At 34.2% G+C, this 18,112-nt stretch overlaps 1 protein-coding gene across 8 annotated transcripts in view; it reads left to right on the forward strand.

The window, feature by feature from the left end:
- Positions 1 to 18,112, forward strand: part of RPGRIP1L (RPGRIP1 like) — a 52,019-nt gene that overhangs the window by 12,145 nt on the left and 21,762 nt on the right. For 7 of the 8 annotated variants that reach the window (XM_036402243.2, XM_054516387.1, XM_036402244.2 and 4 more), the window contains 11 exons: positions 500 to 646; positions 1,745 to 1,818; positions 6,177 to 6,316; positions 8,547 to 8,653; positions 8,874 to 8,924; positions 10,130 to 10,309; positions 10,968 to 11,085; positions 12,215 to 12,667; positions 13,713 to 13,864; positions 15,363 to 15,446; positions 17,637 to 17,808. In XM_036402243.2, the coding sequence (XP_036258136.1) occupies positions 500 to 646; positions 1,745 to 1,818; positions 6,177 to 6,316; positions 8,547 to 8,653; positions 8,874 to 8,924; positions 10,130 to 10,309; positions 10,968 to 11,085; positions 12,215 to 12,667; positions 13,713 to 13,864; positions 15,363 to 15,446; positions 17,637 to 17,808 (1,678 nt within the window). Of the gene's footprint in view, positions 1 to 499; positions 647 to 1,744; positions 1,819 to 6,176; positions 6,317 to 8,546; positions 8,654 to 8,873; positions 8,925 to 10,129; positions 10,310 to 10,967; positions 11,086 to 12,214; positions 12,668 to 13,712; positions 13,865 to 15,362; positions 15,447 to 17,636; positions 17,809 to 18,112 lie in introns of those variants that run through there. The other variant, XR_004981943.2, reaches the window with a different exon arrangement.

The raw sequence follows: 18,112 nt of genomic DNA on the forward strand, positions 1-18,112 counted from the left end.
GAGCTGAATGCATGAGGGTTGCAAAAGAATCATATATCTACAATTGTGTGTATATGTGTATCTATAAGTATAAAGATTTATATGTGTGTGTGTGTATATGTATATATAAATATAAGGGTTAAGAGAGCTGTGGCAAGCTCTATGATTAACATAGATGTGGATGACATTGATTTCTGCTTGCTGCTGCAGTGGTTTTTGATTAGCATGTACAATCACTGTAAGCACTGCAAAATCTTTTAATTGCTTTACAGATTTATTTCTTTGTCATTTTCATCATGAGGAAACTGAGGTTTTGATATTCCTGAGGGCAACCAGGTCACCTTCTGCTGGCCATGGGAAGTGAAAGTTACTTTTAGTTATTTAGTTCAAGAATGTGTCCTGCTGATCCCATTGAGAACATCTACTCAATAGCTCCTTGAGAGCCCCGTGTTGAAATACATACACAGTGTGTGAACATTCTACAAGGTTTATTTTGATATTCCTTCCTTCCTTTTCACAGAACCTAAAGAACTTGAAGACCAACCATGATGCTTTATTAGCAAAAGATGATGAACTGAATGTTCAGCTTAAAGAGGAGCGGTTAAAGTGCTTTCATCTTCAAAAAGAATTGCAGACGGTAACTATTTCAAACAGAAGGACAGAAGAGGTGAGATTGTGTTCAAGAGATCTTGAATCTGCTTGAACTACATACAGATAAGGGAAGAGTTAATGATGAGATACCTTTTAATTGTGAAAATGTGAATAGATGTTTCAAACACATTTAGAAGACTGACATGGTGATATATATACTAGTGATATATATACTTTTATCCCATTAAAAAGAAAAAGACAGTGGCTGCTACTTTGCATTTGGTAGAATATCAACCACACTTGATGCCTGTGCCACATAGTCACTGCGCCAGTGTTTGGACAATATTTGAGGTTAAGGTATAGGATTCCATGTCAATTCTGATACTGAACAAGTGGTTTGTTAACTGAAAGAAAATGATACTTAATTTATTGATAATAGTTTTTTAGTATTCTTTCAACCTGATTTAATTCCAGTACACTATAGTGTTATATCTGATTCAGCAGTTCAAATCAGTTACTTCCGTTTCTTTGTCTAGAGGCTCTCTGTGGATGTCATCCACACTTAGGGCTAAAAATCAAGTGGTTTATTTCTCATTCTCTTCAATGCATGAGGAGTAAGAGTCTGCAGTCTTACTTGTTTTTTCTGTTACATTTTGTAGTAAATTTAGTTTCACCACCTGGTTTACCTATTTTAAATGTATTTTGCATGAACCAGGTTTACCAAGAAGTAACTCAGATACTTCCTCCAAACCTTTCAACTATTGTAATGCATGAAGGTATCTTCTTGCTATCTCATAGCTTTAAAGTTATGTCTTGCTTTAGTGAATGTTTTGAAAACAAGAATGTGTTGTTTTTCATGTCAGTAATACACTTAGACTTTTAGATTTTTATTTTATTTTGTATGTATACCCTGAGATTGGCTCTTTTGGTTAGAGCAGGATGCTAATACTGCCAAGGTTCTGGTTTTCATCCCCAAACGGGCCATTCACTTTAAATTGGACTTGATGATCCTTGTATCCCTTCCAACGCAGAATATTCTGTGCTGCTGATTTTGTATAAAAAGAACAAATAATAGCTTGACAATGCCTACAAATAATTAACTATCTGTCTTCACACATTCATTGTTATTTGCTTTTGTGCTGTGCATCAAATAAAACTTCCTTCTTCATTTTAGTTGCAGGAAAGAATAAATGATCTAGAAAACGAGAACAAACTCTTGAAGGAAAACTGTGATAAGCTGCATAACAGGTGAGTTATGGATTCTGTATATGAAAAATTAGGTTCCTGTCCTGTTGAATAGGACTTCATACACTAAGTGCTGGAATGTGCCTATTAAATGTTTGTGCACACATGTAAATATGTTCATGCTCCAGTTTATCATATCAGTAATTGTATATGGAAATGTTCATGGTACTCTGCATGTGTTTCATCAGCCCTGTTTAAATGGACCAACTTGTTCTAATACTCTTGAAACAATAGGACACAACTTCTAAAAACTTAATTAAAAATAAGTAGGAGTCACTTTATTTTGAACATAAATGAAAAAATTTTTAGTTGACTTTCTCATTATTTTCTTTAGAGTTATTTTTGAAAGAAGGATACTTCTAGATAGATATATATTAATTTGGATTTGGTTTGGGTTTTGGGATTGTTTCTTGGGGTTTTTTTTAACAAAGAGGTGTTTGAATTTTTTGTCAATGGGATAAAAGTTCTTCCAGCACTTCACAGTGGACCTATATAAAGTCTGATATTTAGCTTTTCCACTTTTTTTTTTTTGAGGCGTGGTTTGTTTCTTTTGTAATAGCTATTATTTCACTTCTACTGATACAGAAATAAGTAATTCTAGCCAATTGCCACAAGCATATGAAAGAAAAAAATGACCTTCAAATGAGCTTTTCCATTATTGTGAAATTGTGATTTTATTGCACTAAAGAGGGTTAGATAATAAGACAGGTGTCTTAGAGTTAATAATTGTCTCAGAAAGTATGTAAAATGCTTAACATATTTTCGTGTACTGAAATTATTTCTCCTCTTAAAGTGTTTGGCTTGTCAGTGTGATGGCTGTCAAAAAATACCAATGACTAAACACAATGTGAGTGATACCAATTTTTGTTTATAGAATTCTTACAATATTTCTTATACTTCCTGTACTGTTTGTAGTGAAATTAAAAATTGTAGAAGTGAAAAATGGTGAGTACAAATAACTTAAAATAGTTTTTTACTTATGAGATGTAACAGTTGTATTATCACAATACTCAGAGATTTGTATAGGGGCAGTTGATCAGTTGTCTGTCACTTAAGTTCATTGTTGTAGATTTCTCCAAAATTTGATCATGTTATAAATATTTCCGATTATGATTTCTTTCTCTCTTTTATCATTATGCAGAAAAGAAATCAACTTATGATATTCCTGTTCTACTTAAGTCATAGAGAATTTAAGATGTTTAAATAAATTTAAATATGCTTCTGTTACCACATAGTAACCTAAAATACGACTGTTCTTTTATCTAAAATGATCTGTCTTTTCATATAGTCCCATTTAAACATTGATTCATGTTTCATCATTCCATATTGTGGTTTTACTCCAGCCAGCCACCAACCCCCTCACAGCCCTTGCTCACTTCCCCATCAGTTGACTGGAGAGAGAATTTAAAAAGTAAAAGCTAGAAAAACTGTGCAGTGAGATAAAGACAGTTTAATAGGGAAAGCAGAAGCTGTGCACACAAGGAAAGCAAAACAAGGAATTCATTGCTGGCTTCCAAGGGGCAGGCAGTTGTTCCACACCTTCAGGGCCCCATCACACGTTACAGTGACTTGGGAGGGCAAACACCATCACACCAAATGTCCTCCCTTTTCCTCCTTCTTCTCACTTTATCTACTAGAAAATATTCCTTTGATCTGCTCTCCCAGCTGTGTCGCCTCCCAGTTTCCCACACTCCCCCAGCCCTTTCCCCAGGACAGCAGTTTAAAAACCAGAAAAGGCCTTGGTTATCTCCAAGCCCTGCTCAGCAGTAACAAAAGCATCTCTGTATTTATCATCACTGTGTTCAGCACAAATCCAAAACACAGCCCCATACCAACCACTAGGAACAAAAAGTACCTGTGCCTCAGCCAAAACCAGCACCTTGAGTGACAAGAAATTAGGAAAATGGATAATTTCATTATAACCACTGTTTAATGGCTAGCTTTTCCAGTTTCTTATTTTCACAATGGAACTCTACTGCAGCTTACTTTTTGCTAGTGATGAGTAGGAAGTGCCCACAGGTGCTGGATCATTAATAGAGGAAAAGAGGCACAAATCCATCCTTTACTGACATTATTTTTGGGAAGTTGATAACAATTTTGCCAAAGACAAGACTGCAGAACTGCACCTGAAAAGTTTGCAAAGAACAAGTATGAATTTGTCAGTTGACTCTTATTATTTACTCTTTGCCCAAGAAAACAATACATTTTGATAAACGGTTTGGAAGAGTGGTTTTCATATGACCTTGTAATGCAAACCCGACAATGCCTAAATTATTTCAAAAGAAACAGTGCCCAGTGTGATTGACCATTATAGTTTATTCACATGGCTTTAACTCTGATGAAATACCATAGATGTTACAGATTTACCACGTGAATCTTAAATTCAAATGAAAAAACAACACAAGTGGACTCAATTCAAACAAAAACGTTTCATTAAGCATAATCATTAAACATCAAACATTAAATATAATCATTAGCATTACATAGGCTTGGAGGAAACCTGTCTTCTGAAATCTTCTTCATTTAAATACTGAGATCTTGAACTGCCATCATAGTAACTCTTAATGGTTTCTCTGACAGTATAGTCTTCCAAAAAACTGAATCTTTATGTGAAATTATTGTACCTAAAGCAAGCAAATGCACATAGAGTTGTCACTGAAATGTGAAAATACTTTCAGAAGTGTGAAAACTACGGGTATTTGATACCTTTTTTAATATGCTTTGTTCTTTCCTTATGGGACCAATGAGACTTTGAGCAGTTAGAGAACACACTGTATCTTTTTTATACCTAGGCAGTACTATGGAATGATAGTGGGTGCAGTGCATTATATTCCCTGCATATTATCTTCAAAATTATAGGAGAGTAAAATGAATCTTATTTTACTGCAGGACTTAGAAGCATTCCTTAAGTTCATGCATGCTGTAAAAGACAATCCGTCAACGTGTAAGATGTTCTGTGACTGGAGAAATGTATTAAAGAGTTTAGGTATACTATGAAGAAACGACAAAATACAGGGAAATAAAACAGTTTTTAAGAAGAGCACAAATCCAGAATATAAACCCTCACCATGTACTTCAGAGTCTACAGTTCATGCTGTAATAGTTTTTTTTTCCTTTAAGGTCATTCTTCAAATATTTTTGATGTAACTGCACTTACAAGTACTCAGAATCACTGCATGTAGTCACCCATCAGAGCAGGCATTATCTTTGAGTCTACAGGTACAGTCTACAAGGCTCTGTGGGCTGTCCCTTCTGCAATACTTCTTTCTTCTCTTTTTTTTTTTTTGTTGAGGCTTGTTACATAGATGTCTGGGAGAGATGGGGTGCAAAATAGATTCCAGAAGATTTTTAAATACATTTATGTATATAAAATATAATATTTGTTAACTGGTGAGCTTCTGCAAAGGAAAGAGTTGAGGAACTGATGCCTTTGTTTAAAGAAAACCCCATAGTTTATGATTTTTCACAGAATATGTAAATGAATAAAACTGGTTTATGATTTGTTAAGATGGACATTTTTCCAGTCAATAAGAATGCGAGAATTGAACAACAGTAATATGAAGAGCATAGTACTCACTGGCTAAGAAAGCACATTACATTACTTTTTCTTTTTACCTGCAAGGAATTGTACTGTAAATTATATAATAGAATTTCTTTTATTTCAGTCTGAGTTACACATTTTGTTATGGTTTCAGCAGTTCTGATTCTGTACCCCTGCAGTCCTTGCAAATAGATTGGCAGTTTACAAGCAAATAATGTTAAAGCCAAAATAGTCACTCCAATTTCTTTTCCCACTTTTTTTTTATTTCTTCAAGTAGGAGGAAGATTACTTTATATATGCTTCTTAAGCAGTAGCAGAATTGCTGTTTTAGAGTATGAGAAAACTGTTGTCACTTTGTGGTCAACATTTCTTTGACCAGGCAACTGACTTGAGGTTCTGCATGTCTCACAAATTTAAAAAATCAGGTGGATGATTCCAATTCTCTAATTAAGAGGGTTTGCACACAAAAAACCCCTAGTTTTGTAGTTGTCACTTGCTGAATTTTGCTGTTGTGGATTATTCTGAGATATGCATCTCAGTTGCTTTCCTAGTCCCACAAATGTTGCGTGCTACCAACTTTTTTTAACTTTGGAGCTGTAAATTAAGGTCAGTTCCTTTGCTCATCCCACAAATCTTTCATGGTTTTTAATTGCATCCTGAGAGAGCCACCTGGGTTTCAAGAGCAGCCGACCAACATGTTTACATGATTCCTCAGCCACAATGACAGTGGTCTCTGTGCTGTTAAAAGGTTTTCTCCTTGATTATTTTCTGCTGGAGTTGATTTCTAAAAGTTTTTCATATAACATATGTTTTATTGTAGTGTCTTCAGTCCGCCCCATGAACAGCAATGGAAATCAAAGGAACAGCAACTGAAACTGCAAATTGCTAAACTAGAGGCAGCTATCAAAAATGATCTAGCAGACAAAAATGAAATCCTTGACAAGATCAAATTAGAAAGAGGTATATTTCTGAGAAAACTAGTATTTTCTCAAAATGTGAGATTATATCCATGTTGGAGTTGAGACATACTACCCAGAAAAGTGGAATCTCTGTTGCTGGTGTTTTCAAAGCTGCATTTTAAGTATACATTTGCTAAATACACCTAAGTTATGACTATCTATTAAATGCAAAATATTACCCAATACAGAATATGAGCTGAATGAGGCTCATATAATTTCAGCTGCATTTATCCTTCATCTGTTGTGTTTTCATATTTACTCTTTATTCAGTATTTCTTCTCTTCTCTACACTGAAAGTTCTTGTGGAAAAAGAGACCCCCTCTGACAGTCTCTCTCAAATTATAAACCACTATTCTGTTCACTGTACAAAGCTATGTGAAGCCCATATAGGCCCTTGGCAATGTTTGTCTTTCATTAATTCAGATTTGTTTTTATTTTCAGTACATACTAATTTTTATTTACAGCATTGTACATTTAAAATAACAGTTTTCTTTTAATCTAATGAACAGATTATTTCATATGTGTTTTCTTCATACTGTAGGACAACTTCTTAGTGAATACTGACCTTGCAATCTTTATTTTAATCTCATTACTGGTTACTGTAGCAATATGAAGTTTACAAAAGACAAGCACAGACAGAAAGTGAAGATACTTAGTTTAGAGTTGATTCTTCAATTTTTAAGAGGTGTATTTCTGTGAACAATTTCATGGAATGAAGTGGGCCAACTTGTTGTGAATAATTCTTATGATAATGGGTTGAGTTCAGCACATGCGTACCATTAGGATTCTCAGTAGCTCTGCTGACTTCACATACCAGATTAAATATTTAAATATTTTATTTGATCACAGTAAGTGTTTGCAAAATTAGCCTTAATTGATACTAAAATAAAGATGCTTTAAGCTACATTATTATGAAGTTATGACATACTAACACTTGTTACTTGTAGCATGATTATGAAAAAACTGGCATTCCATCTTCTTTCCTTCCTGTGGCCATTATGTTTAACTGTCAGGTGTTTACCATCCCTTCCCCAGGTAGCTTGTTGTACTCCTAAACTGAAACACCAGAGTACTACACTTCTGATTTCTATTGAATTGACTTGCTGCAGCTGGAGTAGATGTTCTAATATCCTTCTAGGCCTCTGTATATAGGATTTGATTATAGCTCCGTCTTTCACAAAACATAGGAAGTATAACTTTCTTCAGTCACATATTTCAGAGTATCTGATTTGCTGCACATTCCTCTTTGAAGTTCAGTACAAGAATTGAAATTAATGCTTGTCTTAAACTACTGCCTAGAAGTAGTGTAGAAATAATGTCTTGTACCCTTTGTAGTTTGGCATATGAGTCTTTTTCCTAAGCTTTTCCATGTCTAAGATGGTAAAATAAGTGAAGCCTTGAAAATTCTTAATGCTACAGGAGTCCAACATCATCTTGACATTTTCTTTGTCCTCCTTCTGTATTTCCCTTTTACAATGATCCTGTAATTTGATCTGATTGTTTTAGTAGTATTTTTCTGGCCATAACATCATAATGTGCTTTGTAATACTTGAAAGAAATGTATTTAGATAGAAAATAGAAAACACTCTAACTATGTTTTCTGGGGTTTTTTTAATATAGTACTTTCAAAAGGTAGATCACCCTTCCACCAGTCTCATTTCCCGTAGACATTTATACTTGTGTTTCTTGTCTTACCAGTATTTTCCAGATTCTCAGCCATAAATTACAATAGCTGTTTGGTTCATGTTCATTGAAGCTTACTAACAGTAATGTTTCATGCAGGTTTTAAAAGACTGAGATGAGCTAATACAAAATCTAAGTTTAAACAATTCCTATAGCAAAGATTGTTGTCACTCATAAATTCATACAGTGTATGTATTTACTTAGTTATGTCTAAGTACTTTTTATTTTACATTAATAAAATCTCATTATTGCTGCATTTGTTGTTCTTATTTATAGTACTGTTCTACAGAGTAGACTATTTAATAAGTACAGTTTTTTTATGATTGTCTTAATAGAGAAGTATTGATTGTGTCAGTAAAAGTTGACATCTTGCAAAAATTAACCCTGTCCTAACCAGAACAAGGACACAAAGGTTTTCACATACAAAATACATTAGTTTCTGCATTTTGCAATGAAATTTTCATGCATATATGAATATGAAAAAATCAAGTTTGTAATTTTCTTAACTATGTTTAATTAAGTGTAATATTTTGTTCTTCTATGTCAAGACCAAAAGGAAAAGCTAATGCAAGACAACAAAGACCTGCAGTTGCGCTACCTGGAACAAAAACAACAACTAGATGATCTGAAAAATCAAGTGAAGTTTTTAACCAAGGTGAACTGTATTTTTGTTTCAAATATGAGGAAAAAAACACCCTCTGTGTTTTATGCATAGTGCAGATACTTCTTTATACTTTCTTCTAGTCAAAGAATATAGAAAAATATGTGTTTATTTATTCATGCTATCAAGCAAAATGTCTAGTGAGAATGTATCTTGTTATTCTGAATGTATTTCTTCAATTCACATCTGGTAACAACTTTCCATTAAATTTCAGGAAAGTGATGTTGGTGTGGCAGAATTCAATGAAACCCTCTTACTTATAAAGGTATCTTACAAAGAATGCGGGGTAGGAACTAGATAATATTTAGGATCCATTTCAACCCAAACCATTCTAGAATTCCATATTTTGCATTCTCTTATTTTCTCATTTGTGCAAGGTGTTTTTGTTGGTTTGTTGGTTTTGTTGGGTTTTTTCTTCTTTTGTTAAACCCTTGGCTGACCATTGTATGCTTTCTACACACCTGGAATTTTCAAGGGCTGAATAATTTGAGCATCTTTCAGTAGTTAATGCCTCTAGCTCAAATGAGGCATTAACTACTGGTCTTGTTATTTTTTTAGTTACAGTTAATCAGAAGGGAAGATGAAAAGATTGCCAGGATTAAATCTTAACTTATGTAAATAGTTCATTATAACAACAAAAGAGAATTAAATCAGATTCACAGCCATTTAAAAAAGCTTAGTTTCTCTTAGTTAAATGACTTATCACAGCATCTTGTGATCCCTATAATGTTTACTAAAACCAATTTTGTTTATGAATTCTGTAATTGATGCAAGTGTACCATAAGCATGGAAATTCCAGTATGTGGTATATCAATACCACAGGAACTTATCTTAGGAACTTATCTTTGATTATTAAAACAGAAAAACAAAAATACTCAGAAAATACTGTATTCTTTTTTCTTTTGCACAAATTAAAAATGGAGTGAGAGGAAGAAATCAGTGAACAAATAATTTTGCAATGCTTCCACTGTTTGGGTAATTTATGTTTTATTTTCTTGAGGAAGTGTTTACTGTAATGATGATTATATAATGATAATTTTAAAAAAACCCAAAAATACAGAAAACGTCAATGAAAACTAACTCCCCAGTATTAATAACAGAAGGAATGTAGACCTGAGAATAATAATTTGCAGTTTGTATATTTATGGAGGTAGGATTATTAATTATGAGAAAGGCAAATATATCTGTTTGTATTTTCATTGGATTGACAGGAGTGATTGCTTCTGAATATCTGATACATTTTAATTGGTTCCTGATAATCATGAGATTACATTGCTGAAAACAATCCTGACACATTCTAGTCTACCTCATTCCTATTTTTGTGTTACCATGTGCTTAAAGTTTATAAAGTTCTGCTTACTGCCTTACTGTTGTACCAAAAGTATATGCCAGTGTTGCATTAAGCCATGCACAAATACATGCAAATCTTTTGCAAAAATATTTTCTTGTAATTTTTCTAATGTGCTCCAGGATCGAAAGCAACAAAAGAATGTGGACCTTCTGTTCTTGGAAAAAGTGGAAGATGATATCCATAAAGAGGTAGAATACTCCATGCAGGAGCTGCAGTTAACACATGCGGAAACTGTGCAAGAACTTGAAAAGACAAGGAATTTGTTACTTGTGCAGCAGAAAATTAGCAAAAATTACCAGGTACTAAACTCCACTCACAGTAGGAAATAACCCAATAATAACATTTTAACCTTTGTAGCTCTGACACTTGTAATAATTAAAACTTGCAAATTCAGCAACAAAGCCAGTCTGTGCATACAGAACCAAACATAAAATCTGTTGTTGTTTAAGGTATTGTTTAAAAAATGTGAGATCCAAGTGACTAAATTGTACTCTTTTAGCTCATCCTGCCCTTGAATCTCAGACTGTTCCTTCTCTCTGAATGTTATCTCTGAGCTTCTACCAGGTCTTCACAAGAAAATGTGCTTATCAAATAAGCTTCCTTTTCCATACCTCCACTCTGCTTTCACTGTCTTCTTTCTACTTCCACTGTTGGAGTAGTGCAGATCATATTTTGACTTTTCATTCAATTAATTAGCATTTAAAATAACAAAATCGTTAAAGAAACTGTTGGGTATATTGCCCTAAATAAAAGCTACTCTGTTTTTCTATTGATGTTTTTAGATTTTGCTGACATTAGAACTGATTTGTTGTATTGATAAGTAAAAAACTGCTATTTTTGCATACTCTAAATGTTCTTTCCTCAAATCTAACTGTATTTTAACTTGTAGCCGAAAGCATTTACAACATCAGTACAGACAATCCTCAGAAGTTCTTTTTACATGCAATTGTTTTTCAGACTGAAGTAGAAACCATGACAAGAAAGATGGAAAGTCTACAGAAAGATTATGAGTTAAAATTGGAACAGTATACCCATCTTCTCGATATTAGAGCTGCACGTATCAGAAAACTAGAAGGTATCTTTAAATTATATTCTTCACTAATTTTTTTTATATTTTATCTCTTCCAAATTACTGTTTTAAATTTATTCTCCAGGTGAAACACTTTTCCATTCCTAAAACTACTAGAAAAGTCAGTTCTTTAATGGAAAGGTATCTGTTCCAGTTAATTTTCATTGACTTAAATGGCAGTTATTAATTAAACCAAATCCAGCAAAGTGGTTTTATACTGCAGCTATTGCTGAATAAGAATAAAATTACCAAACTTGTTTTTTTTAATAAATCATACTTTTATGGTCAACCTTTTACTTTACCGTACTATCACTACAGAATCACTTTGTGTTACTAAAATCCCCCAAGCCTTGTTATAATAAACTGACATAGTATTTAAACAGGATGAATTTCAGGTATTTTTTTAGTGGCTTCACTGTGTAAAAGGCGCATAGGAAGCCTCAAATAGGATATTTTACAAACTCTGATGTTGAAACAATTTTCACATTTTGTCTCCAAGTTGCATCTATTGCATCATGGTTTATGTCCTAATTCTGTAAGCATGTATTTTGATTTCTTAGAATCATACAATTCCAGAATGGCTTGGGCTGGAATCCATCTAATTCCAAACCCCTTCCAGGGTCAGGACTCAGAGCCCCATCCAACCTGTGTTAACCACTTATTAACCACTTATCACCTGAAGCTGGGAAACATGTGAAGGTCTTTGCTGATAGTTCTATCCACTCAGAATGTAACATATGTTAAAAGTCAGATGTATTATTTCTTTCTCTGGCAAATTTAGATCAACCCTACAAAAATGTGCATCTTAAATCTCTGCTACATTTGCACAGTGATACTTACTTTGAATATTGCATAAGACTTCTGAATTTTACTTTTTTCACTCCCTTATAACCTGATAATAACTGTTAGAGGCCTGTGTCTATGCATACTGAGGCAGATCCATTGAGGAAATACTCTTGATTGTTGCCAGTGTGCTCAGTGGGCATTCAGTGTATGAATATTTTTGATAATGCCTTTATGACAGTAACATTGTTAATATAATTGAGTTATACTTTCATCCTTTCTTCTCAGTCATTAATTGTATTTGAGTTTTTAAAAAGACAATCATATTATAACTTTATTTTATATGTTGCAGCCCAACTAAGAGACATTGTGTATGATACAAAACCACTTAAGTCCAGACAAGAAGTATTGCCGAATGATCCAGTGGGTGGATTTGTTGAAACTGTTCATTTAGAAAGAGGAGAGAACCTTTTCGAAATTCATATCAGCAAAGTGATCTTCTCTTCTGAAGCTATACACACTTTCGGTGACTGGGAACCTACAACCTTTTGTACTTACGCATTCTATGACTTTGAACTTCAGATAACCCCAGTAGTTCATGGGAAGACTCCATCATATGACTTCACTTCTCAGTTTCTTGTGCAGTCTGATGATAGCTTCTTTCACTATATACAGGAAAACAGCATCACACTGGAGGTTCATCATGCGTATGGCATAGATTATGAAACAATTGCTTCTTGTCAGCTTAAGTTCCATGAAATCTTGGAAAAGGAAGGCAAGATCTACAACACAGCAAATTTAGTTGGTAGTTAAGATCTCACAAAGTATTCTGTTTGATTATGTGTCACTATATTGCAAGTGATAAATAATGCATATTTGACCAAAAATTAACTTGTGCATTACTGTTTCAAAAGGGAAAAAAAAGTGTTTACAATAATGCTATTTTCTGTTGGATGTGCAGCATGTTTTTGTGGTTCTGCCAACATTTGTGGAAAGCTGGGATGGGTACAATTTTGTCCATAATGGCATAGAGCCACAGGGCAAGAGGGAAAAAACCCAAAAAAGGAGGCACCCCCACTTTGCCCATCAATGCTTTGTATCTGGGCTGAATGTCATAAGTATATCCTCTCTTTCCTTATCCATAAACAAAGGAAGAAATGGTTTAATCTAAACTGGTAAGACAAAGATTGCCGTATAATAGTGAAGAAGGTACAAATGATGGTGATTATGCTTAATAATATATATATATATAGTAGCATAATCTAGGAGGGTGTTTATTTACATTTTATGGATTATTTTAGGCAAATTCATACTCATTATATTGAAATAAATTTAAGGTATCCTGGACAAGACACTTCTAAGATGTCTTGAATGTTCTTTGCAGCTTACTTTTTCTTCTAGAAACATTTTGTCAGATCAGCATATTCACTGACCTCTTAACTGCCTACTGTTGTAGAGAATCTGGTTTAATAAGGCATTGTAAAATGGTACCTTTGCCAGTAATTTAAATTGCATACCACTTCTAACTGTTAACAAACAAAAGTGTCCTAACCTTTATTTGCCTTAAGGAGATAAAAATATTGAACTTTGATTTGGCCTTGTAGTAAATATTTAAGTAGGGAAAAATGGCTGTGTTTTGATTTTGGATCATACAGTGGGAACCTGAGGAATTGTTTCTGTTTCTAACATGAACTACAGATGTCACATCACAAGCACTGGTGTAATGCCTAGGCACAATCTTTAATTTGTGGCTGTTCTATAAATCTTGCATTTGTGGTTTTTCCTAGCTTTTGAGTAACATACCTCAATGTTGAAAAGAAAATTAATGCAATCCCCTATTTACTCCTTAGGAAAAACAGGACACATTCAAAATTATGGTACCGTAGAATACTGGATCAGGTTACAAGTTCCTATGGACCAAGCTATTCTTCCCTACAAACAGAGGTCAAAGGATCTGGGATATATAATGACCAGTTTTAGGGAGCATGAACAACCATCCAAGGTATGTTTGGGTCTGTACTTGATAGAGAGAATTTCTTCATGGAGAAGAGAAGCTTCAAGGTGACCTAATTGCAGCCTTCCAGTATCTGAGGAAGCCTACAAGAAGGCTGGAGAGAGGCTTTTTACGAGAGCACAGGACAAGGGGGAATGACTTCAAATTTGAGGGAAGTTGATTTAAATCAGAAGGCAGAAATTCTTCATGGAATCATATAATTGTCTGAGTTAGAAGGCACTCATCAGAATGAATGAGGTGACCTCCTGGCCCTGCACAGACACCTCAACAATCCCAAATGCTCCAAATGCAAACTGGGACAATCCTAATTGTCCAAATGCTCCCGGAGCTCTGGCAGCCTTGGGACCATGACTGTTCCCTGGGGATCTTGTTCAGTGCCCAACCACCCTCTGTGCAGAGAACCTGCTCCTGATGTCCAATCTGTCCCTCTCCTGACACTACTCCAGCTGTTCCTTCAACTGGGACAGGTTGCCCAGAGAAGCTTGGGTTTCCTCCCCCGGAAGTGTCTGAGGCCAGATTGGATGGGGCTTGGAGCACCTGGTAGAGTGGAAGGTGTCACTGCCCATAGCAGGGAGTTTGTGACAAAATTTTAAGTTCCCTTCCAATCCAAGCCATTTTGTGATTCTGCGATAATTTTGATAAAATAAACTGTTCAGTTGTTTCTTTTTAAGTTCAAATAGCTTAGGTCCAGGGTTGATATGTTAAAAGTGTAATAAAGTTAAAGGTTCTTGAACTGGAAAACACGTTAGCAGTTTTTCATATAAAGAAATCAAGAACTAGTTGAATTATCCCTTGTCTGAAGAGGCAGAGTCTTAAAGTTATTTATTTTTACTGAAATTGTCACTATAACATTTGACATTTTATTTAATTTTCTTGAGCTGTAAGTGGCAGATCATACTCATAGTATCATACTCATGAATTTTAAACCAACTAGGTGTCGGATACATAGAGTAGGTGAAGCAGTTGTTCAAAATGTTTTGAAGTCCTTAACATTGGAGTATTACGAGATTGAAATTCCTTCACAATGGGTTTTTTACTTAGTTTTTTAGCTGGATGTTGAAGAGCATTTTGAAAATAAAATTCACTTTACAATCACATTTAAATTAGGGCCATGGGAAAAAAAGGGACTTTCAAACATCTTTAACAGTCATTTAAGAAATAAAAGCAAACAGGTTGAAATGCAAAAATTAAAATACTAGAATTTTTAGTGGGCTTTTTTAACCTAAGCTGTTTAGAATATTCTATGTCTGGAGTAACTAATGTTTTAAATTATTCCATAATGTAAATTTATATTATATATAAAATCTCCATGGGTTCCATGATGTAATCTGAGAAGTATGTTGTTTATGAATTCTGTTAAATTGTATCTGATTAGAATTAAATTTAGTGCCATTAGATTTGGCTTTGAAAAAAATTAAGAGTTCCTCATAATTTGCTATAAAATAAGATGGCAATAAATGTTCTTCAATATATTTGTTTATTACAGACTCCAGCACTCAAAATGAAGCAGCGTGCAGCTCAAGCACACAAGAGAGTCTCTTTTCTGGATCTTAGTGCAGTACAGATGGCAGTAAGTTCTAAGTATTTCTGTTATGCACGATGAAGCATGAAAGGCTACTTGTAGCTCCATATGGACAATTTGTAAAACTAATAATTAAGAACACTGGATTATTTTAGCAGAACAATACTGCACTGTCCCAGGCAATGAATGATAGCATAGTACTGCATAGAGGTGGAGGACACAATGCAGTGGTATTTGTGTGACTCCCTCAGAACTGCGTGATATCCTCCACAGTTTACAAGTTTCAATTTCCACTGGCTTAGGGCAGATTCTAACAGGACCAATCAGCTCGCTCTACACTACGTTTCTCAACTCTCTGCATTATTCAAGTGTCTTTCTACTGAATACCACTTGCACTGCATATAAGTGCCTCTATAGAAACCAGCTTAATCCAAGCAGATCCTGACTGTTGGGCTAATGGGATACACAATTTGACACAGTTCAGAGTCACCTCTAAAATTAAGTTTATCAGCTGAGATTGCACACATTCTGAAACTAATGATACTTCTTAACTTGGCATACACTGTCATCTGTACATCCTTCCATAGTCTAAGAGAGTCTACATGGAACTAACTCAGATGTATTTGCTGCATTTTGTAAATTTTCTTCTGAAATAATTTGCATTCGAAGTACTAAAAATAGGTTGTGTTTAGTCTTTTAAGTAAATCCAGTAAGTAAAGGTATGTTCTTCAACAGGCAATTATAAAAGGATATATTTATCTATTACATATGATTATTATATTAATAATATTGCATTAATTAAAAACTAGTGGGTTTTTTTCCTTTCATAAATGTCTTAATTGGATTTATTCTTTGAAATGTTAATATCAATTTTTGATTAGCAGATTCTGTTACTGTTTGGTTTACTCTGACTAGAACTTCGTTGAGAGCTATAGAGTGTAGACTGGAAATAAGAATTAAGTCGATCCGTTGCATTTATAAACTTTAAAAACCAAAAAGTCAAATGTCGGGGAATATAATCTTTTGAGAGCTTAGATATGAAAAACTGAAATGTTAGTCAGATAGTTGCACACACAAAATATCTTCAGCTGTCCAAACAGTAGCTTCTCAAAGTTTGACAATTTTTCACAAACTAGGATTTTCTAAGTGAGACAGCTACTTAGTCTCCATCAGAAGTCTTTGTTCTTGGGTGGCAGCTCCTCTAGCTGTTTTAAAAATCTAAGCCTCATTGTCTGGTTAAGGACAAAGTACTATTAGGCCTAAATAATGAAACAGCTGGACTTTCTCTGCTGTCTAAGTCTTGTGATGAAGTGGCAAGAAAGTGTCCTAGCAAGAAAAACAAAAGTTCAACAGATTAAAATGGGAAGTCTATTTCATTTTCCAGTTCATTTTCTCAATAGCAGAGAATCTAGCTCTTAATAAAATTTCTTGTCAATGTGATACATGCCAAAGCAAATAAAAAAGGAGACTCTCTAAAAGGTGGGATAAATGGTTTGTCTCACCCAAACTGCTTATGAGAATTGTCCAGCCTCATACGTAAAAGTTCTAGCAGAGGATAAGAACCAGTAACACTAATGCAGGGAGGCATAGGAGGCATTTTCTATCCAAATGTTTTTCCACCAGTAAATCTATACCTACTTTTGTATAATAATTATCTACTGCATATTAAAGGCTTCCCCTTGTTTTATTCCTAACTTAGGGATCTGTATTTGAAAATAATGCGAAAGTACTTTGACATTTAAAATGCAGTTCCATAGGGTTCACTACAGTTATAATAATGGCTTAACTACAGATTTGAGATAGTAACATTGATACCAAAATCAATTCACATGCACACAGGTAAAATTATGTGCAGGCCTATGTGTGTAAATTTAGCTATCTTCTTGGGTACAGTGTGTGTTTTGGGGTTTTTTGACTGAGTCTTGTAGAACTTGTAGAAAAAGATTAAATATAAATTAAACTGGAAATCAAACAGGCTGTATTTATATTGATAGGAACAAAATCATTATAATAGTTATGTTTTCACAAATGCAGTTAGATAAATGTCCTTCTGCTGTATATGAATTATATGTTACAGCAGTTGACACCTTCTCATTGTTTCCTGCAGTGTGTAAGCAATACAGTAGTTAAAAGGCTCTGGATAATGAATGTGGGTTGTAACTCTTCAAGTTTTGAACTTCAGTAACTTCTGCTTTTCAAGGAGTTTTATAAAGACTGTAAGTTTCTCTTTTTCTGTAGCATGTGGTACAGGATGCTAAACAGCTGTTGGGTGACAAAGTGAAGCACATGGCCGAAGAAATTCAGCAGGAAAAAGAAGAGCTCTCTCATCTGTCAGAGGAGCTATTGGCTGACCAAACATTGATTACTTCTAGAGATGAGACAGAAATAATTGAAGAATTGGAACCAGAAGGTAGAATTCATGGTTATTAATAAGTAGCTGCATTTTCTGAAAAAAACTTTCTCTTTCCATTTTCATAAGCATTTCTTACTAGTAGTGGAAGCTGCCTCATTATGAGAAACTTCATGGCATAAATTATATTCTGGCATAGGCTACAGGTGAAGCTGGGTGGTGGATAAGGTGTATTTTCTTCCCAAATGGAAACCATATTGTAATTGATTTCAAAAATCTGATATATGACTTAGACTAGTAAAATAATTAAAGGAAACCTGGCTTCTATTTTAAATGTCTTCATATTCTCCCTTGGATCTATGCT

The sequence above is a fragment of the Molothrus ater genome, chromosome 14 (genome assembly GCF_012460135.2).
Source record: "Molothrus ater isolate BHLD 08-10-18 breed brown headed cowbird chromosome 14, BPBGC_Mater_1.1, whole genome shotgun sequence".
NCBI classification, from domain to species: Eukaryota; Metazoa; Chordata; class Aves; order Passeriformes; family Icteridae; genus Molothrus; species Molothrus ater.